We start from the raw sequence: 23650 nt of genomic DNA on the forward strand, positions 1-23650 counted from the left end.
GTACAGCTATATCACCTTTTTTGCCCCTAAAAGATGATATCTGCTCTACAACGTCATCAACCTTTGCCCCTGGCAGACATACCCTGGTCCTGTTCCACCTATCCTTTTACACAATATATTTCCCGTCTCCCTGACAGTAGTCACCAACAACTACTAGTTCCTGTGGGACCAGCGCATTCTGCCTTGGGGGTTGCTGCTGTGTTGCGCGATGACCAATGCAAGCTCTGGCATTGATGTGGGCAGCTGAGAGCCTGATGGGCACCTCAATTTAGATCTTTCGAGAGCATCCACCCTGTCCTTCAAACTCTCATATAGGCCCATAGCAACGCTGAGTTGTCGCCTGATTTCCTTACACTTCTTACATCGCGCACACACAAAGACATCACCCATGGCAATATCATGTTCCGTTCCAGATAGTTTGCCAAACATTTCACGAGTTGCACATTTTTTTAGGCTGTGATGCGTTGGAGAATCGCCCCCCTCAGTTCTCCCCCGAGTCACAGCACTCCTGCCACTTTGTGCCCGTTGCTTTGCTGCTCTAGTTTGGGGCATGATATTTTAAATTAATAAGATCAATAAATTAAATTAAATGTCAATACTACGCTATCTAATAGAAACAGTGAAGCGTATTACCGTTTCTATAATTATACGTTAGAGCTACCTAACAACCTCAATTAAAAATTTGAATTCCCTATCACTATAGGGAATTCAAAGTAGTGGGATGAACAGGTTCAAAAATAAAAGAGAGGTGTTAGAACATTCTGAGATTCAAGCAGATATCAGAAGAATCAGAGAAATGCATTATCACTTCTGTGTTGACCGTCAGCAGTAGAATTTTAAGCGTGGGTTGTATAAAGCTGTTGATGCAGATGTATCAAATTTTAGACTAGATGTAATTTGATCAGTAAAATTAAAGCCAAACTAGTCTTATCCGAAAGCAACTTTGTTTCCAGAATAAGAAATGATATTAATCATATGAAACTCAATGTATTGATCATTATCTCTTTGTCAGTTTTGTTTGATTTCTTTAAATGCATGCTATTTTTTTTGCCCCTTTCTAATTTTAGTTAATTTTAATTGAACAAGAATGAAAAAAAATGGGTAAAATTTTGTTTTCTTATAAAAACAAGGTGTATTAGCATTAGTAGAGGCATATGATGCAAGAAAGCAAGCTTATGCAGCATCAGCCAAAAAAAACCACTCCCATTTCACTCCTCCGTTCGTTTGAAATACCTGTCCAGCTGAGCCTTAAATTTATTTAGACTGTCAACTTCCACAACAAGGGATTGAAGTCTGTTCCACCAACCAACTTACCTGCTGGCTAAAGGCAAGTTTCCACACATCTATCCTACATCTGTCTTTCCTCAATTTGAATTTATGCCCTCTCAGGTGATTATTCTGAGCAAGAGGAAAGAATCCCATCAGCATTGAGCATGCTCAAACTATTCAAGGCTTTATACACCTATCAGATTACTTCACTGGTGCCTAGTCTCCAGACACTGTAATTTGCAAAACCTTAAGCCTTTCTTTCTAAGAGCAACCCTTTGTTCCATTCACTAACCTTGTTGCCCTTCTCTGTACTTGTTCCAGCTTCTTGAAATGAGGCCTCCAGACCTGTATACAGTACTCAATGTGTGGCCTGACCATTGCCTTATACAAGGGAATAATCACCTCCTTATTACAAGACACGATGAGCTACTCTTGCAGCCTGTCTGCACTGCTCAGAAAACTTCATATCTGCCTTCACAATTACCCCCAGGTCTTTTTCATTCTCTGCCACTGTCAGTGTAGTAGCACAGAGTTGATACATTGCTCTGAGGTTGCTATTTCCCATATGTAGTACTTTACATTTGCCAATGTTAAACTTCATTTGGCACCTCTCAGCCCATCTGCTCAACTTTTCTAGATACTGTTGCAGCAGTGTACTGTCATTAACAACCCTGCCAACCTTCGTATTGTCTGCAAACTTGGACATTAAGCCGGATATACCATCATCAATATCATTTATAAATACAGAAAACAACAGTGGACCCAACACTGAACCCTGAGGGACTCCACTAATAATATTAGTCCACGATGAGCAGTGTCCTTTGATTACCACTCTCTGTCTTCTCCCCCTCAACTATCCCTTTATCCATAGCAGCAATTTGCCTCCAGTGCCACACTGCTCCAATTTGTGCAGCAGTCTTCCATGTGCAACGGTATCAAAAACCTTTCTAAGATCCAAATATATAATATCAAAGTTATTCCCTGCATCTTAGTATCCAATCAAATTGGTCAGGCAAGACTTTCCCTTAACAAAACCATGCTGTGTCTGAGCTATAACTGAAGTCTTCTCTCGATGATCCTGCAGTGCTTCTTTAACCATTGCCTCCATTAATTTTCCTGGAACAGAAGTTAAACTCACAGGTCTATAATTACTTGTGTCAGCCTTTAGTCCTCCTTTGTGAATTGGGGTCATATTTGCACATCTCCAGTCTGTGGGTACCTCCTCTGAGTCCAAAGAAGCTCTCATAATTATGGCTAAAGGTTTGTTTACTTCCTTTGCTGCCTAATATAACTGGATAGATCCCATCCACCCCGGGTGCCTTTTTTATGTTTATCCTCAACAATTTCTCCTCCACTTTCCTCTCATTTATTACAAAATCATATAGCTCACTGCCAGAGTTTACATCTGGCATTCCCCTTTCTGAATAACTCCTCATGTGCAATGTAGATGCACTATACCCGTTTAGTTTGTTAGCCACCTGAGCAGGATTATCAACAGTTGAACCATCAATATCCAGTGGACCAATCTGATTCATCCCTTTCCTTCTAGAGTTAAGAACTTTTTAGGTAAAGAACTTTTTTCTGTTTTTCTTTGCATCCTTTGCCAAGGATTTCTCATAATCTCCCTTCGCCTGCCTAACCTCCTTTGTAATTTGGTTACAGATCAACTTGTATCTATCATAGGCTTCTGTGTCTCATGTTAATTTATATGTATCCCATGCATTTTTCTTCTCTGCCATATGTCTCATTAGTTCATCTGACATCCATTTAGGCCTAAATCTTGAACAATATTTCTTAGTTGGTATGTAAAGCCTAGTAGCTTCCAAGATAAGTTCTTTGAATGCTTCCCATTTTGAATTTGCTTTTGGTAACATCATCAGTTGGTCCCACTGTATAGAATTTAAATACTGTCTCAGTCCATCGTAGTCGCCTTTACGAAAGCAAACACCCTTCCCTTTACCCCTGATGGTAGTTACCTCTTTGAGTAAATCCCTCTTCAGCACACTGTGATCACTGCCACCTAGTGGTTCCTTTATCTGGAGATTCTTAATGCATGAAGAATCACTACTGATAATGAGATCAAGAGTATTACTCCTTCTAGTTGCCTCCCGAACATGCTGATGTAGAAAACAATTATCCATTAAATCCACAAAAGCCTTGATAGTGTGTGAGTGACCAACCCACAAATTCCAGTCAATATCTAGGAAATTAAAAGGCCCCCATTATAAGACTCTGATTTATTGACCCACTCTATTTCCCTGTACAGTTTCTTATTATACTCATCAGAGTCATTAGGCCTATAGCACACTCCTACTCTCAATTTTGATCTCCCAATGCTTATGTCACACCAAATTGACTCGGCACTGCACTGTCTAGTGATGTCAACTGGCTTCACTTCCTTGGATTTTGTGTTTCTTAACTAATAGCATAACCCCATCCTCCTTTCCTATCCTGTCTATCCTTTCTGTCCCCAAATTCCAGTTCTGCATTCCTTATATCTGTGTGACATCACATCTCTGATATATCCCAACAATATCTGCCTTTGATGTTTTGAGCAATAGCTCAAATTCATCAAATTTATTTACCAAACTCCTAGCATTGGTGTACACGCAAGTATACATGCACCTGTTCCTATTCTTAGCTACCCTAACACAACCCATGTGTTTACTTGTACCGCAATGACTTCCAGCAGTCTGTGAAATACTCTGCATCTTGTTTTCCAGGCTGTTGCTCATTCCAATAGAAGCAGTGCAAGAATCACTTTCACCTCTGCCAGTGGCTACTGTTAATCTATTAGTCCTTGTATCCCCCACAAGCTAGCAGTTTTCTGACCCACCTAACACTGCCTCGACAGCATCAGCAAATATTCTTGCACCTTTTCTATTTAAGTGTATCCCATCCCTGTAGAAGCAGTCTCTCCTGAGAGACTGCTTCTACAACTGAGAATTACAAGAATTCTCAATTTATTCTTATTATTGATTAATCTTTAACTGCATATCAAGTATTTAATAAAATAAAAGTCCTTAAAAAATAACAAAAAAAAATTATTTACAAGTACACTCATATCCATCAGTTCAACCAGTAGTGAAGGCCACTTCAAAATATTTTGTTGGGTAAATATCCATAAATGCCCCTCAGACCTATTGTAAATATACTCAAAACCAAGCTAATAGGAAAATTGTCTGTATTCTAAGTATGTAGGGTAGTCATGTGCTCTCATTAACTATTTTTTCTGTTTATTATTACTTTAAGCATTTTGGTAATTGAAATATCATACATACATATGCACAGTATAAAAATAATGCTAGAGTATTTGAGAAAATGTATGTATATGAATTAATGAAGAAGAGTAGAGCATATCTGACAGAAATACAGAGGTAAACCCTTGGGGTACAGGCAGAGTAATGTTTAAAATTTCTAAAATTATATACAAAATACAATAGTATTTTGTATATAATTTTAATTATATACAAAATACTATTGTATTATATAAAGAAAATACAATAGTATTTTGAATATATGGTGATATTTTCAGGGGTCAACCACTTAGATTGAAAGGAAAAAACAAAAAAAAGAGGGCTTTCTACATAATCAACATGCAGTATGTCTATCAAAAAAAGAATCCAGCCTAAATGTTAAGGAATATATATGAATTTAATATAATTTAAATTTTATTATTACTGTTTTTCATTTTAAATTGCATCCACAGTGCATATTAATTATCATTGATAGTAATAGTAATCATGTGATGCAAGAAAGCAAGCATATGAGCTTATGTAGCATCAGCCAAAAAAAAAAAAAAAAAAAATTCACACAGCCATTCCCTCTAAATGTCTGTCCAGTTCCTCCTTAAATTTATTTTGCCTATCAACTTCCACAACGACAGGTGAAAGTTTGTTCCAGCGATTAACTACCCACTGGCTAAAGACACATTTCCGCACATCTGTTCTACAGCTGTCTTTCCTCAGTTTGAATTTATGCCCCCTTAGGTTTGTAATCTGAACAAGTGGAAGAATCCCATCAGAATTCAGCGTGCTCAACCCATTCAAGGCCTTATACACCTCAGTCAAATCACCTTGCAGGTGCCTAGTTTCCAGCCGCTGCAATTTCCAGACTTAAGCCTCTTGGTAAGAGGATCCTTCATTCCCCTCACCAATCTTGTTGCCCTTCTCTGTGCACGCTCAAGCAAATCTACATCCTTCCTAAAATGAAACTTCCAGCCTGTATGCAGTACTCAAGGCGTGGCCTGACCATTGCCTTATACAGAAGGACAATCACCTCCTTTTCCCTGCTAGCAAAATTCCTGTATATCATTGACAAAACCCCATGACCTGCTCTTGCAGCCTGTCTGCATTGTTCAGAAAAATTCTTATCTGACTGCACAATTACTCCCAGGTCTTTTTCATTTTCTACTACCCTAAGTGTAGTACCACACAGTTGGTACGTTCCTCTGGGGTTACTTCTACCCCCATGCAGTACTTTGCATTTGTCAATGTTAAACTTCAGTTGCCACTTCTCAGCCCATCTTCCCAAATTTTCTAGATCCTGTTGCAGTAGCACACTGCCATTAGCCTGATACCTTCATCAATATCATTGATAAATATACAAAACAACAGTGGACCCAACACGGAACCCTGTGGGACTCCATTAATAACATTAGTCCACGAAGAGCAGCGCCCATTGATTACCACCCTCTGTCTTCTCCCACTCAACCATTCTTTTATCCATTGTAGCAACTTACCCATAATATATACCATTCTGCTCCAATTTGTACAGTAGTCTTTCATGTGCAACAGTGTCAAAAGCTTCCCTGAAATTCAAGTATATGATATCAAAATTATTTTTTGCATCCAGTTCCTTTGTAACCATATCATAATATCCAATGAAATTTGTCAGACAGGACTTTCCCTTAACAAACCCATGAATTATTGCTGCAGTCTTGTCTAGATGATCCTACAATGCATCTTTAACCAGTGACTCCATTATTTTACCCGGAACAGAATTTAAACTAACTGGTCTGTAATTACTCGTGTCACCCTTCGATCCCCCCGGTTGTGAATTGGAGATACATTTGCACATCTCCAATCCATGGGGACCTCCCCTGAGTCCGAGAATGCTCTCATAATTATGGCTAAGGGTTTGCTTCATTCCTTTGCCTCCTCCTTTATTATAACTGGATAGATCCCATCCACCCCAAGTGCCTTTCTTATGTTTAACTTCAACAATTTCTCCTCCACTTTGCTCTTCCACTTTGACATGGCAGAGAACCAAATGAAAATACTTCAAAACAAAAGTAATGAGTAGACTTACCATGTCCGAGCAATAAATCATACATAGACCACAGCTACTAATTAAAGGAATGAAAAAGTGCAACCACTTTTTCATTTCTGTAGAGTAGAGACTTCTAAGAAAAAAAAGGTTTGGATAAAGGCAACTTCTGTGTTCATGGTAAAATGTTCAATATGGTGCTTGAATATATTCTATGTAATATATTAATTTCAGGCATAATGAAACTTGGCAATAGTATAGTTGTAAAAACAGCTAATGGAATAGGAAAGCTCTGTAAAGGTGAAGAGATACTGGTTTATTTAGAAATAGGTTCATGTCTGTCCTTTGGTAAACCTAGTAATTTCAGAGAAATAAAAATGAAGAATATAGTATAGTTAAAAAGTTGGAGTTAAATTCCTGTAGAAGGTCCTTTAGTTTAAGTTGTCAATTGAAGTAAAAAGTCACAGATTGAAACAGTATAACTATACGGTAAAAATGTGGGAATCCAAGGCAGTATAAAACATAAATGGTAAAAGAATTTAGACAATACTATAGAAAGAATAATATAAAAGAAAATAACATAGGCTAGATCTGTCAACCCGAAAGTAGTATTTCATTAACAGATAACCAAGAACCTGTGTAACTTATTTGAATTGCTGCAACTTTTATATTGCTAAAATACTTTAGAATGGAAAGCTATTACAGCAAAAACCAAACCAAGAACTTTCAGTAACATATTAATAAAGGAATGAACTGTGTGTGAAAATATTTTTATACAGACTATGTATGAATACTTAGCTGTGAGCAAGCAAAGTAATCAGTTATGCAGAGTTAGTAAGAATTTCGGACTAAAGATGAATATGATTAAAACAAAAGTAATGATGAACAAGTATGCCACAGAAAGGGTTATATTTATTTGTTATTTGTTATTTGGTTTTTAGGAGCATTAGCAACTAAGGCCATATTGCTCTGCGATGGTCATTCCCTGACCTTTCCGCATCCTCCGTATTTGGTGGTGACGGGCTCGAACCCCGGTCTAATCAAGAAGCATGTGCTATGCACTGCTGCTCCTTCCCACCTGGCTACGGAGGCGCCCAAAGGGTTATAATGATTGAAGGAGCAATAATTGAAAAGGTTGTTGTTGTTGTTAGGTTTTTTTTTAGGAGCATTAGCAACTAAGGCCATATTGCTCCGGGGATATGCGGTGGTCATTCCCTGACCTTTCCGCATCCTCCGTATTTAGTGGATCACGGGCTCGAATCCCGGTCTAATCAAGAAGCGTATGCTACGCACTGCTCCTGCCCACCTGGCTACGGAGACGCCACTCATAGAAAAGGTGGATTCATATACTTATCTGGGACAAGTCATTAGCTGTAATAATGATCTTTTGACTTCCATTAGCTGGAAGTCAAGAGAAGAATAAATTTTGGTTGGATAGCGTTCAGGAAATATAGTCATGTACTGAGGAGCAATATCCCAATTTGTCTGAAACGTAAAATAATGAACTAATGTATACTCCCCACCATGACTTAGGGAAGTGAAACAAAACTTGTGCACTCACCAAAAGAATGGAAGAGAAGCTGAGAACCACACAGTGAAAAATGGAACGAATTATATTAGGAATCAGACTGTTAGATAAGAAGGGAAACACATGGATTAGGCAGCAAACTCAAGTAAAGGACATTCTTATCAAAACTGAAGAACGAAAATGATTTTGGGCAGGACACATAGCTTGAACACATGATGATAGATGAACTAAGAAAATAACAATGGTACCCAAGAGGAGTTAGAAGAAAGCCTGAAAGACAACAACAGAGATGGACAGATGAAATTCATGAGTTCGTGGGTAGTAAATGGATGACCATTGCACAAAACAGAAGGAACTGGAAAGTTGCTGGAGAGGTCTTCATCCTGCAGTGGATTGAAAATGGATGATGATGATGAAACTCACCAAAAGAAATGAAGAAAAATAATAATTCTATTATTGGTCTCTGCTGCTTTGTCTCTCCATATCTGCTAAGTATTTAATATTTTTTTTTTACAGTTTTTCTTCACACATTATTCAATAATCCATTTATTGTTTTCTTGTAAGTTTTATATATATAGTAGCATTTGAATAAGCTTCTTTGTGCTATCTTTGTTTCCCCCTCCTCCCCAATAGCCATTCAGACAAGTTACATGGTTCTTTGATGTCTGGCTAATAAAATACTGCTTTGTTATGTATGGATTTAGCAGCTTTGCGAAGAGATTAGATTCATGGCTGACAAAATTTTTTTATTTATTTTTTTTAATTTTTATTATTATTTTTTTTATACTGTTGGACTAATATTGTTGTAATATTAGTCTCTCACATCTTCAGTCAGTCTCTTCAATGGCTTATAAATTTAGAAGTTATTCTAAATTTAAGTTTTCTAAAAATATTTTTGACTTTTACATCCAAATTTTATTATTTCAGTTTCTGTGTTTCAGTTCTGTAATATTTCCATTGTTACAATTACTGGCTATACTATTCATTACCTTCATAATATCTTTCAAAATCAGGCCTGTTGGCAAATTATTGTTAGGTTCTGTTATTACTGGCAGGTAGTAACCAGAAACAAATAGATTTTTTGATTATTAGTTAGTTGTACTAAACGTTGTTAGCTCTTGATAACATACCATTCAATGTATCCTTATATGATAATTATAATTATTATAGAAAATTATCTATAATAATTTTAGTAATATGTGTAATTTTATTATTATAATATTAATTTTTAGGCTTCTCTTTTGTTTATAGCTTAGGGCATGCATGCCTTTTCTTCCAGTATTAATTAGCTTGTTTTCCATTCTATATATATATATATATATATATACAATTTGTATATATATATATATATATATAGAATAGAAATATCTGTAAAATTTTGTGTTCTCTAATACAGTCTTGTATGTTATGTTTAATCATTTATTTTATGATATTAATCAGTTCTGTTAAGTTTAAATTTACTTTACATATTATTATTCTTCATTTATATGCCTTTTCTCTGTTTCTTGAATTGTTGGTTCTTCATTTCTTTCAATTATATATGTGTGTGTGTGTGTTTGTTTTTTTTTTTTTTACAGGCAAGAGGTGGTGGTTATGAAAGTGAAGATGCTTATCAGAATGCTGAACTCATATTTTTAGATATCCATAATATCCACGTAATGAGGGAGAGTCTTCGAAAACTGAAAGAAATATGCTTTCCATCCATTGATGAAACACGTTGGTTATCTAATATTGAATCTACCCATTGGCTTGAGCATGTTCGTTGTATCTTAGCTGGAGCAGTGCGTATCGCAGATAAAGTTGAGAGTAATAAAACATCAGTTGTCGTTCACTGTAGTGATGGTTGGGATAGAACTGCACAGGTAATATTTACATCTTTTGTAGCTTAAATTATTAAGTTTTGTTTCGTTCTTATTATTAATTCATCAAAAAAAATAATTAATCCTTTATTTTTAATCCTGTTAATGCCAAGTTTCCAGGTGTAGATATCCTTATATGATAATTTTAAGAACCTTTTCTCTTTATATTCATATAAAGTTTACATGGGATGCAAATTTCTAGCATCAAGAATAATAAAATTGTGAGAGCAGTTCAAGTTTCATCAAGAATTTAGATCACAATTAGTCAGTGAATTGTGTTATCTGTTTTATATTAGGCAGTCTTGTCTGGTATTCTTTCCCTACATGCACACATTTATCCTGTCGACATGGGAGTATTCCAGCCCTTGGAGAAAATTCTTTTAATAATCCAAAGAGGTGGAAATTTGATTGATATCTTTAGACTGTAAAAATGTTTTAGTCCAGGAACTCCCAATCCAGAATAATGAATGTTGCAATGGTTGTATTGGCAGCTATAGGGCCAAGTATTAATGTTAAAAAGAATGCTTTTTTTTCTCAGTCCTGCTTTCCTACTCCATGTAAAAACACCAGTGGAATAGGAAAGTATAAAAAGGTTACAAAGAACAGGAGCATGCTCAGGAGTACAGGTTTTGAGAACAAGTGCAGAAAGCTCCCTGAACCTGGAGCTTTCTTGGTATCAAGATTGCTTAAAGTTCTTTTGTTGGAAGACCACAGGAACCATTGAGTGGAGTGTATTGGATTTGGTAACAAGTGATAGACTAGAGGTAGAAGAAAAGTAGGATGCTAGTAAGTCTGCTCTGTTTTTAGAGGATGCAATGGAACCATCACCTTGTAATAGAGATGAGAGTACAGCTGGGCATTAGTTGTCACCAGTAGCATATCTTTGGTAAGAGTGTAGAACTACCAGTGGACAAGAAGAAAAGTTTTCTGCTCTTAGCCTGTTCAAAATTGAGTTTTGATTGATTAATAACTGCTTTACAATTGTTACAGGCTTTAGCATAAGTAGAAAATGAAGCTGGAGATTTGGATACAAGTCATTTGGGATATGTTACCTCCTTATCTTTAACAGCCTTAGCATTGTTCAATTTATTGGAAAACGTAAGGTTTAAATAAATGATGCAATTCTAGGGATGTAATGTGCAGGATAAAGGATTCCCTCCAAGAATAATTTCACTGAAACAATTGGAGCAGAAACATTATGATTGGATGATTTAAAACAGTAATCCAAACAAGGATAGAAAGAATATAATCATGCCAATGATCCATTTTGCATTCTTGTAATTCCAATTTACACTAGGCTGAGAATGGCCAAGTTTTGATCTGAGGTGCATAGAAGACTATTAACATTGACTTTGAAGGGTTGTTTATTGTTTACAACTTCTGGTATATGGTTAGGATTGTCTGGTATTTTGATAGGTAAATGAACAAGCTATGTGAGGTCATTAGTGTGAGATGAAATGATGTCATTAAATTTAACCAAATATGACCTTAAATATGACTAAATAATTTACCTTTACATACCATGTAAATGATATTTACTTTTTTTTTATTCTTTTAAAGTTGTACAACAACTTGTTATACAAATTTTTAACAAGTATATTAATGAAAATATCACGATTTGCAAGGTTTTTTTTTTTTTTTTTTTTTTTTAAATATAAACATTAAAATTAATTTTTTTTAAACGTACAAAAACCAAAATGTATAGGCTCAAGGTACTAGGCTACTAACACTTAAGTTAGTAAATACTTTAGCAACTTAAGTACAAGCCATGCATATTAAAATTAAATATGCATGAGCATTAAATTTGGAATGTCCATATATGGAAGCATCCAAAAATAAAAATTGATAGATCTATTACCAGGTAATTAATTAATTTACTTAAATAAACTAAATGCAACAAGGCATAATATTTAAGAGTTTAAGATGCTGTATAATATCGGAGTAGATACATCATGGATAACTCTTAAAGAACAAATACGACAGTAGTGTGAAAAGCATAATTTCATCTGTATCTCATATTGTGCTCATCCTTCACAATGAGTTGCCCATGTATTGCACTACCTCGAATAAATTATCCAAAAATAAAAATTATGATACATCTATTACCAGGTATTTAATTAATTTACTTAAATAAACTAAATGCAACAAGGCATAATCCATAGGGACAAGGTTGTCTGTTCAGAAAGTAAGTTGATTCAGCAAGAAACAGTAACAATTTGGATTCGGTATTCAGTATAAAATCCTATTCTTGAGGGGGGGGAGACTAGTTTATTTATTTTTTTATTTTATTTATTTATTTTTTTAAGTAAACCCCAAACACGAGAGGTATTAGAACCTATAGTACTTTGTACCGTGCTTGGGTTGGAGGTTGAGAAGACGAAAGAAGATATTTGTTGACACTGGACTTGAACTTCTGTAGACTGTAATTTTCAGGAAATACGTATGAAGGAAGGTTGTTCCAGAAAACGGCAGGTGAATGAATAAACGAGGAAGATGGAAAGTTGGTTCTGTGAGTTTGAAGTTGGACAGTAAATGGATGTTGGCTGGTGGCGGCACGTGTTCGGACTGTTTTGAAAGAGAGAGAGAGAGCGGGAATTATAGCAGCCAATTCAGAAGAACAGTGCCCATGGAAGTATCTGTAGAAGAGGCATGCAGCAGAAACAGTACGTCTATGAGACAGCGAGTGGAGAGACTCTGTTAGAGATGAATCATTAATTAACCTAACCGCCCTCTTCTGAATGGAATCAAGAAGCCTGAGAGAGGTTTTGGGGGCACCACCCCAGATGTGGGAACAATATTCCATGGCAGGACGGATTTGCAATTTATACAGAGTGAGCAGCTGTTTCGAAGAAAAGTAACGCCCAGAGCGATAGAGAAAACTAAGTTTTTTAGATGCAGAGGAAGCAATATTTGTAATGTGCTTGTGCCAAGAGAGATTAGAAGTCAGGGTAATCCCCAAAAGAGATATATCATTTTGCCTAGAAATCGGAGTGTCACTAAAGATAAGCATAGGAGCAGAAGAATCCTTTTTGAGAGATATAAGACAAGACTGAGTTTTAGAAGGGTTGAAATCAACTAAGTTGTCTTTGCCCCACTGGAGAATTACCCGAAGATCGGCATTTAAGGAATTGGTAGCAGATTTTCGAGAAGTTGAAGCTGATTGAACAGGGCAAGGTTTCTCAAAATGGAAAGTGGAATGCAATGTGCTATCATCGGCAAAACTATGGATAGGATTTCCAGTCAATGGAAGAAGGTCATTAATATACAAGAGGAAAAGAATGGGGGAAAGAACTGAACCTTGTGGGACACCGGCATTAGTGGAGAAGTTAGAAGACAGAGAGCCATCTACCATCACCCTCAGTGAGCAATCAGAGAGAGAAAACTAGATAACCAATTACTAAAAACAGTTGGCAAACCATAAGATGGAAGCTTGTTTAGAAGACCTTTAGGCCAAACACGATCGAAAGCCTTTGAGATGTCAAGAGCAACTACTTGTGTTTCACCGAACCTTTCCATTGAATTAGTCCATAAATGGGTAACATAAGCCAGAACATCACCAGTGGATCGACACTGACGGAATCCATACTGGCGATCGTTGATCAGACGGAAGGTTTCTAGGTAGTTTAAGAGTTGGCGGTTAATTAATTTCTCCGTTACTTTAGAAAGAGTAGAAGTAATTGCAATGGGACGATAATTGGATGGGAGGGATTTGTCACCCTTTTTAGGAACTGGCTGGATATGAGCAAATTTCCAAGCAGAAGGAAAAACACCTTTTGGAATAAGAAACTGAAAAAAGGCAGCAAAGAATAGGAGTAAGTTCAGGAGCACAGGTTTGAAGAACAAGTGGAGAAATACCATCGTGACCTGGAGCTTTCTTAGCATCAAGATTCGTCAAAATCTTTCTGACATCCTTTTGATGGAAGACCACAGGAGGCATTGAATGGAGTGTGTTGGGAATGGTGGGAGGTGTTTTACCAAGATCATTAATATATGAGTTGGAAGAAAAATGGGATGCCAGCAGGTCAGCTTTATCCTTGGCTGAAGTGACAACAGAACCATCTGGTTTGGACAGAGGTGGGAGCAGAGATGGGCAAAAGTTGTGGCCAATAGCTTTGGCAAGGGACTAGAATGCTCGGCTACCATTAGGCCAAGAAGCAAGTTTTCTACTCTTAGCCTGTTCAAACTCTAGTTTGGACTGATTAATAACTGCTTTACAATTGTTGCGAGCTTTGGTGTAGGCAGAAAATGAAACTGGAGAATTAGAAACAAGCCAATTACGATATGCAACATTCTTCTCTTGAACAGCCTTAGCACATTTATTGGAAAACCAAGGTTTAGAAAGAGGATGAGATTTTAAAGTGGAGTGTGGGATAAAGGATTCCATTCCTGCAAGAATAATTTCACTGGCACGATCTGAGCAAACGTTGACATCAGAAGTTTTGAAACAGTAATCCAACCAAGGAAAAGAAGTCTCGCAGGTCATCCCATTTTGCATTCTTGTAATGCCAAACAACACGAGGTTGGGAATAGCCATGAGATAAAGGCTCCATTGGAGAAGAGACAATCACCAAGTTGTGATATGAAGTGCCTAAAGGACCTCTCACTTTGACCGTGTACTTAGAAGGGTTGTTTGTGAGAAAAAGATCAAGCGTGTTGGCTGTATGATTAGGATTGTCTGGTATTCTTGTAGATAAATGAACAGTCTGTGCAAGGTCATTAGTAATTGCAAAAGCCTCAGCATCTTGACCAGTTGGGTCGGTGTGACTAGAAAATGGAGGCCAGCTGGAGTTGTAAACATTAAAATTACCTCACTGTTAGGATAGTTGGATTGGAGAAAGTCAAGTTGCAAAGAGAGGAAGTCAAAGAGCTCCAAGTGATTAGTGGAGTTGGGAGAACAGTAGAGACAACAGATGAATTTTACACAATGAGGTAGAGAGATTTTAAGCCAGAGAAGATGAAAGAGTAGATTCCAAATTGCCAAGTCTCTGACAAGGAATATCAGAATGGACATATGCATAAGTACCACCTTTAAGGCGAAAGGAATCATACAGCGAATAATTTGGGCATCTGAGATGAGCAGTAATTGAATCAACCGATAACTGAGATTCTTCAGAAAAAGTACATGGGGTTTGGCAGACTGCAAGTGGAAATGGACATTGTTAAGATTAGAATTGGGATTACGTATATTTGTGAAATGAATTAGGAAGTGCTTGGGAGGTTTAGATCTTTTCGCAGATAAGCTTGCTCTATTAGTTTGACAATTCATGGTGTATTCAATAGTAAGAAAAAGTGAGTGGGACGTGCTGTATGAAGTAATGAAATTTTTGGATATGGTGTACACATGGTAAGAATATCCCCAGATCCTTGACATAACGTGGCCTCGACAATGTTCCCCGCATACACACTACTCGGACTCCCTCCAGTCACTATCTGGCAGAGTAGAGGTAGCAAGATTATACACTAGCTGATCCGGAAGCCTCCTAGAGAGTTACCAATAGGTTCGGTCTGGTCCGGTGTACTAACTAGCGGCTGGCTTGCAAACACCGTTTTAGAGCTGTATCCTCAAAATCTAAGGAATATTGGATTTCGCCACAATGTTCATCATAACCTCAAAAGTCATCAATCATACTGCATGATGGAAGAGATAGGGAAGGGTTGACTGGAACTTAGCTCTAGAGACTAAACATGGGTTCCACCACTTCAAGCCTGCAATAAGCAAAGTGGTAGTATTGCACCAGTTGATGAGAGTCATCTACCACCTAGTACTGCCTGGTAACATAGAGGGGTGGCATTCCTCCATGTGGTGTGGGCCCCACACCTCGACCCCTGCTTACTTTGGTTCACACCTGGTTGGTCACCCACCATGTACTTGTGCATGGAGGTTATACCCAGTATTACTAACAGTCCCACCATCGTGAAGGTGCAAGCAGAGGATTTGGCTGTCACAGACTGTCCGGACTTCGCCGAAATTGGGTCCACTTGACTTGAGTGTCACCCGAATATCAGTTCCATCAGGTTTTAGACTCCCATGTAGCAAGTGCAGCTTGTCTGGCATATCTGAGAGAATGTCTGTGGCAACCTCAAGGAATAATGGCCCCCAGGTTTATACCTGGGAGCCATTCATTTAATAATTATAATTTACTGCTGTTATTATACTAAGAACCATCAAGCAAGCCAAATAAGTCCTTATATTTCAAACAGTTCTATGTGTATTTAATTTGATAAGCAGTTTTATTATATAAATGACTCATTCTTATTATCTCATATTTAGCATTGAGACAACCGTACATTGTCACAAAATGACATTATCTCTTTCTCTCTCTGGCATGCTGCTGTGTAATTATGATTCAAGTCAGTTCTGTTGAATATCTTAATCCATAAATAATTACTTAACATTGTATATTAACAAATATATATTTTTTCTGAATTTTATTCCCTCATTTGGACAGAGGAAGGGTTTCACTGTGAATTCAAAACATAACCTTTAAATATTGAAATTAATAATAACAGAACACTCTTACCATGTAATAAACAAGTAAGGTAATTTTTTCTTAATTCGTGAATTTTTTTTTCTATTTCTGTGATTAAGAAATGGAAACTAAATATAAGCAACCCTCGTATAATACTGTAGTTAAGTTCCTATAAAATCTTGTGTGGTGTGAAACCGTGTTATACGGGACTAAGAATCAGTACAAAAATGGTGGGTTACATTCCAAAAGCTAACAGAAATGCACCATTTTTTTATAACTATTGGCAACTTAATTTTTATTAAAAATAGTAATAACTGAACAAACGTCTTACAAACTGTGATACGTATATGTCAGATAATGTACATTCATTTAATTTTCTTCCTCTTCATTGCTGCTTATCACAATCAAACAAGAACTTTTATCTATTGTGGAATATCTTCACCTTGTGAACTTTCCTCTGCAGCATCTAGATTTTGTGTATCTTCTGCTCTCTTTAAAAAATCAGTAACTTGGGTTTGTTTGCTTTTGCTTGATAGATCTTTGTATGGAGCTAAGCATTTTTGAAGCTCCCTTTTGAACTTTGTGCTCCTTTCAGTCGAAGGATCTGCATTCAAAAAATAAGATTCTAATTGCTTGGGTAAGTTTACGCCTTCCCATATGCTTTTTAGTGTAAAATTTGTAACTTTGGAATTTTCATTTGCACTGTTATTATCTGAATGCTTTGATGCTATTTCCACCAAATCTGCTTTGCCAGCCTGTTTTTCTACCAATAATTCTTTTGAAGCCTTCAGTGGTCATATCTTCAAAACTTTCCCCTCCTACCGACTTAGCAAGTTTTACTATCTCACCGATTCTGTGTTGTACCAGTTCAACCATATTTTCCGAATGAACTGACTCTGGCCATACATTTTTCCAAAATGTGTTTAATGTTAACAGTTTTACTTCTTTGAGCGATAAAGCTATGATTTCGATACAGTCCACAATTGAAAAATGTTTCCTTGCTTCCATCACTTCAATAGATTCAGAATCAATTTTTTCTAAAATCCATTGTAATGATTTTCTGATGTAATGAGTTTTAAAGATAAGTATAATGCCTCAATATAATGGCTGAATTAAGAAATTGTATTAGGTGGTAGGACCATTACTTAAGTAATGTTCAAAAATTACAAAAGATTAAGTCATATGTTTGTATGACTTAAACCATTTGGATTGCCTGGCGTTTTATCCAATAGTAATAAAACTTTGAAATCTAGATTTTTTCCACTTTAAATAGTTTTCCACAGCTAGCACAAAAAAAATTTAGAAACCATTCTTTAAATAAATCAGCAGTTACCCAAGAATTTTTATTTGCTTTCCAATATACCAGTAACATGTTTTTATTTACGCCTTTCATTGCATGAGGATTAGAGGATCTATAAACTAGCATATGTTTTATCGTGTAATCTCCTGATGCATTACTGCACATAAGTACAGGTCAATGTTGAAAAGAAGTTGCAAGTTAGGGCTGAATGTAAAAGTGTCTGAACTTCTGCCCAGACATGATAGGAGAGAGTATATGATGAGAGCCTTGTTGATCAATTCGGCCCTGGAGAGATTCGGCAAGGCTCAAGAGGTAGAATTTTTTTCAGCCTGGTCTGTACTTTTTGACAGGAGAGACTGCTTCTACAGGGATGGGATACACTTAAATAGAAAGGGTGCAAGAATATTTGCTGATGCTATTGAGGTAGAGTTAGGTGGATCGGAAAACTACTAGCTTGGGGGATACACAGACTAATAGATTAACAGTAGCCTCTGGCAGAGGTGAAAGTGATTCTTGCACTGCTTCTATTAGAATGAGCAGCAGCTGGAAAGCATGGTAATGGAGATTTCCAGGACTGCTGGGAGTCATAGTGGAACAAGTAAATACATGGGCTGTGTTAGGATAACTAAGACTAGGAACAGGTGCATGTATACTTACATGTACACCAATGCTAGGAGTATAGTTAATAAATTTGATGAGCTTGAAGTGCTAGTCAAGACATCAAAGGCAGATATTGTTGGGATTTTTGAGACGTGGTGTAACACAGATATAAGCAGTGCAGAATTGGAATTTGTGGAGTACAATGTGTACAGGAAGGATATACAGGGCAGGAAAGGAGGAGGGGTTATGCTGTTAGTTAAGAAACACAAAATCTAAGAAAGTGCATCCAATTGATGTTGGTGGACAATGCAGTGTTGAGTCTGTTTGGTGTGAAATAAGCACTGGGAAAGGAAAAATGACAGTACTTGTGTTGTTATAGGCCTAATGAATCTGATGAGTATAATGAGCAATTGTGCAGAGAAATAGAGTGGGCCAGTAAATCAGAATGTCTTATAATGGAGGATTTTAACTTTCCAGATATTAACTGGAACTTGAGTTGGTCACTCGCACACTAGCAAGACTTTTGTGGATTTATTGGATGACTGTTTTCTATAACATGTTCGAGAGGCAACCAGAGGGAGTAATACTCTTGATCTGATTATAAGCAGTGATTATTCTTGCATTAAGAATTTGCTGATAAAGGAACCACTGGGTGACAGTGATCACAATGTACTGATGTGGGAATAACTTAAAAGATGTAACTACCATCAAGGCTAAAGGGAAGGGCTTCTGCTTTCGTAAAAGTGACTACAGAAGTCTCAAACAGTTTTTAAATTCTGTTCAGTGGGATAAACTGATGATGTTACCAACGTTGAATTCTAAATGTGAAGCCTTTAGGGACTTAATTTTGGAGGCTACTAGGCTTTTTATTCCAAGTAAGAAATACTGTTCAAGGTTTAGGCCTAAATGGATATCAGATGAATTAATAAGGCTTGTGGCTGAGATGAAGAATGTATGGGATGCATATAAAGTATCAGTTGACACAGAAGCCTATGGCAGGTATAAACTAGTCTGTAATCAAGTCACAAAGGAGGTTAGGCAGGCAGAGGCAGATTATGAGAAATCTTTGGCAAAGGACGCAAAGAAAAACAGCAAAGAGTTCTTTACTTATGTAAACTCTAGAAGGAAAGGGATGAATCAGATTGGACCACTTAAAATAGATGGGTTGACTGTTGATGATCATGTTCAGGTAGCTGATAAACAGAATGAGTATTTTGCAATCTACATTCACACATGAGGAGTTATTCAATGAGGGGAGTGCCAGAAGTTTATCAAATGCTAACAGGGAGCTAAATGATTTTGTAATAACTGAGAGCAAAGTGGAGGAGAAATTGTTGAAACTAAATATAAGGACGGCACCTGGGGTGGATGGAATCTATCCAGTTATATTAAAGGAGGAAGCAAAGGAAGAAAGCAGCAAACCCTTAGCCATAATTATGAAATTTCTTGGACTCAGGGGAGGTCCCCATGGACTGGAGGTGTGCAAATGTATCACCAATTTACAAAGGGGTTTCAAAAGGTGACACAGATAACTATAGACCTGTTAGTTTAACTTGTGTTCCGGGGAAAATAATGGAATCACTGGTTAAAGAAGCATTGCAGGATCATCTTGACAAGACTGCAGTAATAGTTAAGACACAGCATGGGTTTGTTAAAAGGAGGTCTTGTCTGACCAATTTGATTGGATACTATGATGTGGTCACAAAGGAACTGAATGCCAAAAATAATTTTGATATCATATACTTGGATTTCAGGAAAGCTTTTGATATTGTTGCACATGGAAGACTACTGTACAAATTGGAGAGGTATGGCATTAAGGGTAAGTTGCTACAGTGGATAAAGGAATGGTTGAGTTGGAGACAACAGAGAGTTGTAATCAATGGACACTGCTCTTCATGAGCAAATGTTATTAGTGGAGTTCCCCAGTGTTCGGTGTTGGGCCCAGTGTTGTTTTGTATATTTATCAGTGATATTGATGAAGGTGTATCAGGTTTAATGTCCAAGTTTGCAGATGACACAAAGGTTGGCAGTGTTGTTAACGACAGTAAAGACAATATTCTACTCCAACTGGATCTAGAGAAGTAGACAACTGGATCTAGATAATTTGGGAAAATGGGCTGAGGAGTGGCAACTGAAGTTGAGTACTGCATATGGGTAGCAGTAACCGAAGAAAAACATACCGACTGTGTGGTACTACATTCAGGGAAGTGGAAAGTGAAAAAGACCTGGGGGTAGTTGTGCATTAAAATGTGAAGTTTGCTGAGCAGTGCAGATGGGCTGCCAGGGTCATTGTCTTGTCAATGATATATAGGAATTTTGCTAGCAGGGACAGGGAGATGATTGTCCCATTATGCAAGGCAGTGGTCAGGCCACACCTAGAGTACTGTGTGCAGGTCTGGAGGCCTCGTTTTAGGAAGGATGTAGTTGCTAGAACGAGTACAAAGAAGGGCAACAAGGTTGGTGAAGGGGAACAAAGGGATGCTCTTACCAAGAAAGGCTTAACTTCTGCAAATTGCAGTGCCTGGAAAGTAGGCACCTGCACGGTGATCTGATTGAGGTGTATAAGGCCTTGAATGGGTTGAGCAAGCTGAATGCTGATGGGATTCTTCCTCTTGCTCAGACTAAGAACCTGAGGGGACAGTTTAAAATTGAGGAAATATAGTTGTAGAATAGATGTGTGGAAATTTGCCTTTAGCCAGCAGGTAGTTGATTGGTGGTTGATTGTTGTGGAAGCTGATAGCCTAAATGAATTTAAGGCCAGGCATTTGGAACGAACGGAGGGGTGAAATGGGAGGTTTTTTTTTTTTTTTTTGGCTGATGCTGCACAAGCTTGCTTTCTTGCATCGTATGCTAATGCTACATTACACTATTTTTGATGCTTTAAAATCTGGTGCAGTTTTCTCTTTTTTGAAATAAGCATTCTTTCGGGCATTTTTTTCCACCAAAGACCTGTTTCATATGCACTGAATATTTGTTGTGTATGCATGCTCTTCAATAATTTTTTTGAAATTCCTCTGCATACGTCTTTGCAGCTTCATTATCAGCCGATGCCTTTCCCCTTCAATTCTTATATTATGTAATGAGAAGCAGTTTTTAAATAGCTCAAACAACCCTTTACTTGCAACAAACTAAGGGCTAACAGAAGATTCTCCATTTTCTTTTAAATGGTTATAAATTTTTAGTGCCTTTTGTTTAATTACATTGCCATCTATTTGGATTCGTTCTTTACTGCTATCATCAATCCAAATACCAAGTGCTTTTTCCATTTTCTTAATTATCAACGCTCGGGGACGAGCTATCATATTTGTAAAATTGAAAGATCCTGCAACAACAGCAGTTCTAATTTTCTGTTCAGTTTTCTTTGTGGTCCGGATTGTTGCTTAATTTAAATTTAAACTTTTTCCAACGTATAATACCTTTTCCCCTTTTTTAAGACAGTCCAAAATTTGTATCTTTGATTCTAGAGAAATAAATTTTTTTTGAGTGGTGCTTTTTTACTTAGGCATAATTATGGCTGGAATTTAATTCATAACAAAGAAATTATTCCAAAATGGTTCTTAAGAACAAAGTTTAGTAATATACCTGGAAACATTTATAAATGATCAAATAAAAACCAAAATAACCTTACAAAAACTTTAAAATTCATGAACTGCAAGCTTCGAAGTCAATTTTTTATGATATCAAATAAGCACAAGTTCAATAGCACAGAAAAATCCTAACATGGGGATTTTTGCATAATGACTAGTCAGTCAATAGTGGGGATAAAAGAATGGAAATGTTAAAAAATTGCATCCAACATAATAGCAGTGTTTTCCTGGCAAAAACTCAAAAATACTGAGTTATGAGAGGTTTGCCGCCATTCTCTAACCATGTTATATAAGTACTGTGTTGTATGAGGATTGCTGCAATTTAGAACATGTTAGAACAATCTGTGTTGTAGAAGTACCGCGTTTACGGGGGCTGCCTGTATAGTTATCTTATCAATTAATTACTAAGATTATAATTGACATGAAGTAATTGGTATGCTTTATATAATGGAACTTATTCCTTACTGCTTTTGTATGGTTAAGACGAAATTAAATTACAAAGAATATAAGCCTTAATTTCTTAAAATGAAATCCCATAGATTTTATTTCTAATGAAATTTAAAATGAAATCCCATAGATTTCATCTCTAATCTTCATTATGGAGAATTGCTGTGTTTAAAATCATACTGCAGAAGCAAGAGTTCAAATGGCAAACTTTCGAAAAATATTATCATTTGGTTCATGATTGGAAAGAGGAAGAAGGGGTGTTCTGAATATATAAGCCTTAGTTCCCCATGGTGCAACTTGTACATGTGCATTGGGAGTTTTGTATTGTTTAAGTTCGAATTTTGTATTAATGAAAAGGTTTTGTAGATAGTTTTGCATTGAGAGCTGGAATCTCAATTTTGTTTTACCATTCTATTGCTAATTTTTCATAGGTGGTTAATTTGTAACTAGCGTATAATTTAACTAATGTTATGGCAGAGTCAATCTAAGGTTGGCTGGATGTTAATTGGAGTGTTGGCTGAGTTTGGTTCTGTGGTATTGTGTACATTAACTGGCTTGGTGATAAGCTCTACTGTTGCTTATGTTGGAGGTGCCATATTTAACTGTGGTACTATTTACACATAAAGTTGCTTACGCCGATGATTTGGTCGTTCTCATCCTTGGTAATTCCAGGTTGGAATTGGAGGAACGTGCCAATGAGGCACTCCTTGATCTTGACTGCTGGTGCCAACTGCATAAGCTCGAGGTCTCAGTCTCAAAGACAAAGCAGATGCTGTTGAAGGGGCGGCTAGCTGTTAACAGACCACCAACCGTAAAACTTAATGATAATTCTATTGGCCTTGTAACTTCTTTCAAATATTTAGGAGTCATGCTGGATAATAAGCTAAATTTCGTCCAGCATGCGAAATACTTGCTAAAGAAAATTAAAATCCTCACTGGCAAAATACTTCATATAGCAAGATGTACTTCTGGTTTAAAATCCAGTGTGCTTCGAACATATTACAGATGCATCTTTATCCCGATTATTGTCTATGCTGCTGGTGCTTGGGGCCGTAAATGTACTACAACTATGGTTGCAAAGTATCTTATACAAGCGCAACGTTTTTTCCTTTTAGCAACATCACGTGCTTGCAGAACCATTTCTACCCCAGCCCTGTTAGTTTTAACTGGGAAATTACCAATTCAATATGAGGTTATTCAAAATTTTCTTATGTTCCATAAAAGTCGAGGTATTCTTGTCCAATTGAACCAGTATTCTAACAATTTGGATCTTACCTATAAGGAGGAATGTAAAAGGTTGACAGCACTCTTTAAAGATTCCT

General features: G+C 36.9%; 1 protein-coding gene across 1 annotated transcript in view; it reads left to right on the top strand.

Annotated features, from left to right (window-relative positions):
* mtm (phosphatidylinositol-3-phosphate phosphatase) overlaps positions 1-23650 on the top strand; it is a 211435-nt gene that overhangs the window by 132442 nt on the left and 55343 nt on the right. Inside the window, exon 9 of the mRNA XM_090373306.1 lies at positions 9643-9927. Coding sequence (XP_090229432.1) covers positions 9643-9927 — 285 coding nt within the window. The remainder of the gene's footprint in view (positions 1-9642; positions 9928-23650) is intronic.

The sequence above is a fragment of the Mastigoproctus giganteus genome, chromosome 5 (assembly GCF_048544385.1).
Source record: "Mastigoproctus giganteus isolate SK-2022 chromosome 5, ASM4854438v1, whole genome shotgun sequence".
NCBI lineage: Eukaryota > Metazoa > Arthropoda > Arachnida > Uropygi > Thelyphonidae > Mastigoproctus > Mastigoproctus giganteus.